At 41.4% G+C, this 8,773-nt stretch overlaps 1 protein-coding gene across 1 annotated transcript; it reads right to left on the bottom strand.

Annotated features, from left to right (window-relative positions):
- Positions 1–1,702: 1,702 nt before the first annotated feature.
- On the bottom strand, positions 1,703–7,011 carry LOC125466987 (nicotinamide N-methyltransferase-like). The gene is made up of 3 exons (XM_048562249.2): positions 6,639–7,011; positions 3,613–3,817; positions 1,703–2,195 (listed from the first exon to the last, which is right to left on the bottom strand). The coding sequence occupies exons 1-3, from the start codon at positions 6,790–6,792 to the stop codon at positions 1,763–1,765; spliced, it is 792 nt and encodes a 263-aa protein (XP_048418206.1). The 5' UTR covers positions 6,793–7,011; the 3' UTR covers positions 1,703–1,762.
- Positions 7,012–8,773: the final 1,762 nt, after the last annotated feature.

Raw genomic sequence — 8,773 nt, 5'->3', positions numbered from 1 at the left:
CTAAATTATTAGGATTCAAAGGGAATTGGTTAATCAGGCTCATCAAGGTGGGTTCTGCTGTTGGGTACTTCGTTGCCAGAAGAGCCTTTGTTCAAAATACAGGGAAGTGTAATGAGAAGATTTTGAAAAGAGCCGCTCACAAGTGAACCCATCAGCAGTAAATGAACAAGAGGAGCTGTCTGTGATTGCAGGAGCAACACAACTTGAGGCTTTCATTGAGCCTAAGGCCTAGTGCTGTACTGGTGAATGAGAGAGTGTGAACTGCAGGTCACTGTTTTGGGATGAGGTGAATGAGATGTGGGAAGTGTGATTCCATGTTGAGTGTGCTGTGAGGCAGCATCTGGAAATGGGACTCAGGCCACCATGGTGGGGACTATGGGATAAATGTCCTGTGTCTTAGCAAAGCAATATTAGCAGACCATCTTCATGGGCCAAGTGATGGACAGACTACTGCCAACAGTGGGACCAGCTTCAGATCTGGTACAAGAAAGTAAATACATAATCTGTTGCCAGTTAAGCACGAGCAGATCTTAAAACTTGTCATATCTTTAATCATCTTGCAACTATTGAACAACAGGTATGTGCTTCAAAAATAACATCTTCGAAACATACCTTTAAGGGTTAATTGAACATAACAATGGATAATGAAATAAAGTGGAAATGTAGGTGGCAAAGGTTGGGAAAACAGGCATTATTGTCTAGGTCAGTACCATAAAATGTCAGCCAGTTTGACATTTAGGCCAAGTGCCTAAATGGGGGATTGCTGGAGTTGCCCATGGCTGAAGAGAATTACTAGTTGAGGCAGCAGTTTTCATAGACAGAATCATGGCCTTCATACTCATGACAACCAGATAGATTTCTCTGAGACACTTCATTCTCCTACGTGGGAAAGTGAAGTCTCGTTATTTTGTAAAGTGTAAAAGGGAAAGCCTGATCCCACCATAATTAGTAACTCTTCAAGAAATTACCATCACATGTAGGTATACTGAAGTTATAAGTACAACTAAAACTAATGTTAAGGAATTTAGCTGAATTCCTTTAGACACATAGTTGTATATTGTAAAGAAAAGACCCTATCCAATCAGGATTGGGGATAAAGGATGAATAGTATAAATAGCAAGGACTGAATGTCATATAATGAAGAGTACAAACAGATAACCTGATGAAAGGGCACAGCAAAACAGACAACTTTGCAAGGGGACAATCACAAATCATTACATAATCTTTATGACCTTGGGAACACAATTGTAGCTTCATAAGGTACCAAATAGCACCACTCATTACGATGCAACTGGCAAATGTCTAGGGAGGGGTAGAACAGTCAGAAGGGATGTGACAAGTGCTAATGTTACATATAATCACTGTAATGAGGAATGGCAACATAATCAAAACACTTACAGAATATGGCAGCTTACCATTGTGAAAAGGGAATATAGTTTATGTTCCTTTGACAGTTCTACACTGCAAAAGAAAAATTTGAATGCAAACACTGGTCTGTATTTCTGAGGGACTCTTGAACAGAAACACCAATCAGAAGTATGGAACACGTTCTTTTATTTGAAGGGGTGGGGTGGTAACCAGTGTAAGATTATCAATCCTCAGAAAACTGGGCACACTATGTTTCTTAAGGGTGAGTAAAGCAGCTAAGATAAATAAACTCAATAATAAGTAAGTATTTTGATTTGTTTTAATAATGTATTTTAATTGTTGAAACTTTGGTCAGAGCTCAACAGAATAAATCTACAACAGTTGCATTATTGATTCAGGACAAAACACTCTTGCGAGCAACCAAGAAGATTGCTGCCTCATAGTCTGATATAGTATTTATAGTTTTGGGAGCAATAAACATTTCAACTTGTTCTATTTCATAACCCGCCTCCTTCAAAGTTTTTTCCAAAAAGGCCTGATCAAATTTCAGACATGAGAACTTGTACTTATCCACTGTATAAAAGGTCTCGTTCAAAACAGAGACCACAATGAGCTTCCCACCAGGTTTTAACAGAGAGGTTACATTTCTAACTGCAGAGCAGTAAGCTGCTTCATCTTTACAGGCAGCTTCCAGACACAAGGAAGTCATCAGACAGTCAACGGGCTCTAATTCCACTGGATGCAGAGGGTTATTTTGATGAACATCACACTTCAAAATTTGCTTGATGCAATCTCTCAGTTTCTTTTCTTTCTCGGGCCATTTTTCCCTGAAAAATACAAACTCAGTGCCTGAAGTAAGAATCTACAAAGATTACACTCAGAGTGTCCCATGTTAAAAGGGAACAATTTGCATTGTGAATTTCAAACTTAAAGTTTGCTCTGGCAAGTTTCCAGTCAAGGGTATAATCCACAACAAAAACTTAGTGATGACAGATTTGGGATGAACTCTGCTGGTTGATGTGCACAAAGAGGTGAACAACAGTATTTCTGTCAGCTGATGTTCATTTAAAGAAATAAAATTTCCTTACTCTGTCATGTCTTTAAAGTTCTTCAACAACAAGTTGGGTTTGTACAGCACCTTTTAACAAACAAACATTTCAAGGAGATTCACACGAACAAGATCAAATTAAACTGGAGAGAGTCACATAACGCGATTTTAGGGAATATGGCCAAAAGCTTAGTTTAAGAACTGAATTCTAAACAGCATCTTAAAACAAGAAACAGATATTGAGTGAGGAAGACGAAACCAGAACTCAGCCCTTGGTGACTGAAGACATTGGTTGCAATGCCACAGAAATTAAAATGGGGATTCTGAAGAGACCAAAGTTACAGGATTGGTAGGGTGGAAGGAAAGGAAAGTAGTAACATTGAAATGAGAAGAGTCTATTCAGCTTTTCAAGCCAGTTGTGCCATTTCGGTTTTTTTGCTACTCATCTGCTTTAGCTCTTTCTATCCATTGTTGTTTAGTAGCTGTTGAATTCTGGGACCTATCAAGTCCATTTGAACAAGTGCAAGAATCAATTTAATATCTAACCAACAGAGCAAACTCTTTAACAGGACAGCCTTCCAGTCAGGATTAAATGCAGTAGGTTCCAGTCCGGAGTGAGTGCCTCAAACCCAGAGTGGGACAACTACTCTGCCCAAGACCTGAAGAGATAGAGTTATGAAAGGAACCCAGTCCATCGCAAAAACCAGCTTTTGTCCCATTGGTTTGGTCAACACTTCCCGCTGCCTTGAGAGAGCAGTCAACACAAACAAAGACACCTCCAACCTCAGTCATACTCTCTTCCATCAGGCAGAAGATACAAAAGTTTGAAAGCACCTCCACGGATTTAAGAATAGCTGTTATCAGACTTATGAATGAGCCTCACATATATTAAAGTTGATCTTTCTCTGCAGCTGCAACACTATATTTTGCATTCCATTCAATTACTTTGATGTACCTATAATGATTTGTTTGGATAGCACACAAAACAATACTTTTCACTGAATCTTGGTACACAGCCATAATAAATCAAATCAAATCACACCAGGGGAGGTCAGGTAATTCAATGCAATTTAAGGATCAAACCCACAATTTGCTTGGTCTTTAAGTGTCAGTGATAAATTGGATCATGCATATGGACCAATAGGCAGTTTTTTCTATTAAAAACAGCAAAGCATATCAGAGCTATTATTGATTACCTGTTGCCTTCTAGCTCACACACAAATTTTGCAACTGGGCTCCAGTCAAAAGCTCTTGGATCATTTTGTAACCACTGCTCAATTTCCTGACGATTGTTGGAAGCATAATCAGACAAAACAAGTTCCTCCACATACTCTGTGGCACAGAGAGCACAGTGAAGACAGGGACCACATCCAATTTCAAGCAGGGTGTGGAATCTGGAATCTGGAATAAAAATCAACCCCCAGTCATTAGTTGGGAAATAAAGTTGTAAAGTATAATATGAGCAGTATTGATGGAACCGCTATGAGATATTTATGAAGATCAACATTCACCTCCTTGAGTTGGTATGCAAGAATCAGGGTAACTTTTCATTCCTTCTCACCATCCCCATTGCTTCCTGATGATAGTGATATTACTTCACAGTTAAACTATTGCACGTCAGGGAATGAAATTTCTCAATAATATGCAACGTTGGGAAACCCTTTCACCTGTTTTTAACCCCCAACTTCAACATTACATTGGAGCTGGAAATGATAAAGGGTGTGGAGAGTATTTGATAGAGAAACTCCTCCCATTCATGAAAAGGATGGAGAATGAAGGGGAGGGGTTTTAAATTAATTGAGAAAAGCAGCAAGAATGACGTGAGGAAAACCATTTCAGACGATAAGTGTTCAAGGTCTGCAATGTAAATAAAAACTGAAAGAACTGCGGATGCGGTAAATCAAGAACAAAAACAGAAGTTGCTGGAAACGTTCAGTAGGTCTGGCAGCATCTGTGAAGAAAAAACATCAGAGTTAACGTTTTGGATCCGGTGACCCTTCCTCAGAATGTTCTGACCTGCACATGGACAGAACCACAAATGAGCAGCAGGTAACCATGTTTATTTGCCCCTCTATGCCCCACTGCCCAGGTCTGTAACGGCCACCTCGGCAGATTCCCAAGGAGGTTGAAATACAGGACTCTAGGGCTGAATTACGACTAAACATTTAACAAATGGCCCACTAGAAGACTAAAAAAGAAGAGGCTGGAACCAATAACACAGTTAACGTAATCATGGACCTGAGACATGGTGATGCTCAAATTATATTGAGCACCAGCTGCCACTCTCTCGAGGAACAGCATGGGATGATGGTGACTTTAGTCTTTTACTTTCCGCAACATTTCTCTTTCCAATTCCTCAATTCCCCCCCAGTTGGAACACACTGATGCTCCCCTGAACTTTTCTCTCATCCCTCCCTCAGTTCAAATGATCACTTCTCTCCTAGACTCACCCAGAATGGTTACAGCATTGAAGGAGGGTGGCCATTTGGCCCATTGTTGCTTGTACCCTGGAGGGCAAATGGCTCCAAATGCATTGACTGACAGTATAACTTATCTCACTCAGGGTGTTGACAAATTGCAATGAAGTCCTGAGGAAGGAATCTGTATTTGGCCCAATGCCTCCCTCAGGTATGGGGTAAGGGTATCTTTTGTTTGTCATTACCTACTGTGCCAGGGGAAGGACTTCAGAGTATAAAATGGGCACATGCTTATGTTGGCTGTTTTAGGGCCTTCGTAAACCCTGTATTCTTGGCCCAAGCAGCCCATTTCAGAATTTAAATTATCTTTATTATCAAACCCTCTCAAGTAGGCACAGTGAAAAGTTTACTGTCACCACTTATTGGCTCATCTCAGGTACAGATTCTTAAGTGTGAATTCTTAGGGAAAAAAAAGAGAAATAAAGATTAATAGCCTGGCAATGCGTTAGAAAAATAGAGAAACAAGCGTTCGGACAAAGAATAATTGCAACGCAGACTGTGCAGGAGTTCACCTTGAGAGCAGGAGTCTGGATCGCCACTGGGACCTGGGCTCAGGGGCCCTGCTGGGGCCTGGGGTCTGCGCTGGTTGCGGGGATCCGGGTCCGCATTGGGGCCAGGGGACCGTACTGGCTTTCACGCCATACAGACATCACCGATGCCGAGGGCAGGTACAAAATAACTCAGAAATAAAAAGAAACGGATGGACTGTACGAGCTCCGGCCCAGGAGTCCTACTCCATTACCATCTTGGATGGTAACTTTTACTCCTCATTCCCTTGCTTTCAGTAGACTTTGGCATTTTCTCTTACAGTTAATAATGGAATACTCTTCACCACACAGTCAAATGTGCCCCAATTAGCTTTTCCTCTCTTCCTGGCAAACACTGCAAGCCTTCGCTTGTCTCGCCTGATCCGCCACTCAGAACGTCTACACTACTTCAGTGTAAAAGGGCTCAATAGTCTAATCCATCCTGTCACTCCTACATTAATACCCACTTACCCAATTAAATCCTTCTGAAATAACTCCACAGAGGCTATTATCCTGTCAGCAACTCCCCTTTATCTGCACATAAACAGTCTGTGACTATAGTACTGCCTCATATAGTGTCAGATACCAGAGAGTCAGTATCTCTGAACCCAACCATTTCATGTCATTCGGCCAGATTAACAGCCCCATTCAGGGAATTTACATTCCGTGAGTTCCAGCCGGTTGACCTCATTATAAGTGATGATGGGAACTGCAGATGCTGGAGAATCCAAGATAATAAAGTGTGAAGCTGGATGAACACAGTAGGCCAAGCAGCATCTCAGGAGCACAAAAGCTGACGTTTTGGGCCTAGACCCTTCATCGGAGAGCTTCGTCGGAGGCTCACTGATGATGTTACCTAGAATGGTGATGAAACATCTGAAAACTAACCTTCCAGCTCAGCGAGCAAACTCACATCCATAAAAAAATGTGTTTTGTGAGCCCTCTTCTGGCACAGTGGTAATATCCCTTCCTTGAGCCAGAAGGATCAGATTCTAGCCCTGTATATTGGGGTTCATGTACCCCCTACCTCTGAGACTGGAGGATGTGTTCAAGTCTCACCTGTCCTGAATACACTGATTAAAGTAACTAGAAATTCCAATGAGCAATAAGTTAACTGATCTGTAAAGTTGCAGTCAGAGATTCACAAGTTAGGGTGTCGCCCTTCAGAACAACATTGAGCAATTCAGTTCGGTTATGAAAGCCAAAAACCTTACTCACCCCCGGAAAAAACTTTTACCAAATTCTTCAGAACAAAAGGCAAAAAATCATTTTCCATGCGATTACCAAGCGGAGAAGCATAATATGTTTCCAAATAAATGCGAGAGTCAAACTTTTTCTCATAATAATTTCCGTCAGTAAAACTTAGTTCCATTTTGCCTCCAGTAGAGAAGTGGATTGAGTGGAAAGTTCGTTGGCCGTTCCCAACCCACGTTATATTTAAAGGGGCGGTCCATGCATGTAAAAGTCACTTTAGAAAAATGCTTTGTTTCAAGACGGAGAGAGGTTCCTGAAAAGCTGTGTATGATTTTTCTCTCATGGTCATTGTCCAAAATTCATGCTGTGAAGTGTTTTTATCACAGTTAGTTATTTATGTTCAATGCAGGGAATAAAACCTATCAAATCCTGTTTTATGAGGAGTTCAAAGTCCCCTAATTGTGTCAGAATTCTAAAGTCTAGTCAATGACCTGTCAATTTACTCAGACTGTATTCCAACACTATTCCTGATAAGGAATACGGAAATAAGGGCAGCTGGATCTAAGCTTGACTATGTAGGTTGGGGAAATGCAAAGCTGACTAACTTGAATTAATCATATTTAGAATCAGTCCAGTTTAATCCCACATATCAGCATTTCCTTCATAACGCTGAAAATGAGTTTTCTTTGAATGCATGTCTAAAAGCTTTCTGAATGTTCAAATGGAGCAGAATTTTAAGCTCCCAGAAGTGGACAGATGAGAAAACTTGCACCACCTGTCAGCGCTCCCATTTGCAAGCAGCAACCTGCCCTGGGCCATCTCCCCAGGGTTCTATTTGTCCTCAGTTCACCTATAAGTGCCGATGAACAGCTGTCTGCAGGTGGCCTAGGCAGCAGCCTGGGAGAGGGGAGTTATGAACAGTGTGTGTATGCTTGTAAAGTGCAAGGCATTCCTTAAACATTTGCAGTCCAGTCCTATTTGCCTTGAGATGGATTGTCAGATTATTTCAGGTGGTTGTTACGAGGCAGGGTGATAGGGAGAGAAATCCAAAGCTGACGGCCGTCATTTGCAGCTGAAGGCACACAAGCTAACGGTGGTGTGATTTAACTTGACATGGCCAGAATTGGAGGAGCACACAGATTGGAGATCTGTAGGGTGGTGCATACCCCATATCTCTCTAAGAGACAAAATGTCTATTTCTGAGGTAAATTCATGTCAGGGCTAAGCATATCAGCTGCTGCGTGGGTGGATGTAGGGGGAGGGAGAGACAGAGACAGACAGGCCACGTTCCAAAGATTCATAAAGCTTGAGACAAGAAATTCCTAATCTGGGTTTAAGTAGTTAAGAGTTTATTCTGAGACAGTAACCCTTTACCTTTGACTCTCCAGGTTTAAGCAATTACTCAAAATGTACAATTTTAAGTTTCCTTTGAAACTTAGATGTTTGAATGAAATCACTTTTCACCAGTGCTAATTCCAAAGAGCAATGGATCCAATCCTCTTAACCCCACATCATAGGACAACTGTCTTATCCAGGAAATCAATCTAGAGAGCTTCCATGGAATGTCAACATCAAGAATGTGTGCCCAAAGTGCTGGTGTGGGAGGGAGGGCTTCAGATATAGAGTCATAGTGTTGTGGAGCATGGAAACAGACCCTTCGGTCCAACTTGTCCATGCCAACCAGATATCCTAAATAAGTCTAGTCCCATTTGCCAGCATTTGGCCTAAATCCCTCTAAACTCTTCCTAGTCTTTTATTCATCCAGATGTCTTTTAAATGTTGCAATCACACCAAACTCCACTACATCATCTAGGAGCTCACTCCATACACGCATTAGCATCTGCATGCAAATATTGTCCCTGAAGTCCTTTTTATTCCTTTCCACTCTCACCTTGAACCTATGCTGTCTCGTTTTGGACTCCCCAGCCATGGGGAAATGACCGTGCCTATTTACCCTATCCATGCCCCTCATGACTTTATAAATCTCTATAAGGTCACCTCTCAGCCTCCAATGCTCTCGGGAAAATAGCCCCAACATATTTAGCCTCTTCCTATAGCTCAAATCCTCCAAATGTGGCAACATCCTTGTAAATCTTTTCTGAACCTTTTCTCCTTCTTTTAGGACATTACATTTTAGAATTAATTGAGGGGAAATCATA

Source organism: Stegostoma tigrinum, chromosome 32 (genome assembly GCF_030684315.1).
Source record: "Stegostoma tigrinum isolate sSteTig4 chromosome 32, sSteTig4.hap1, whole genome shotgun sequence".
Lineage (NCBI taxonomy): Eukaryota > Metazoa > Chordata > Chondrichthyes > Orectolobiformes > Stegostomatidae > Stegostoma > Stegostoma tigrinum.
Note: the sequence above shows the minus strand (reverse complement) of the source record. Positions and strands in the feature narration are given on the sequence as shown.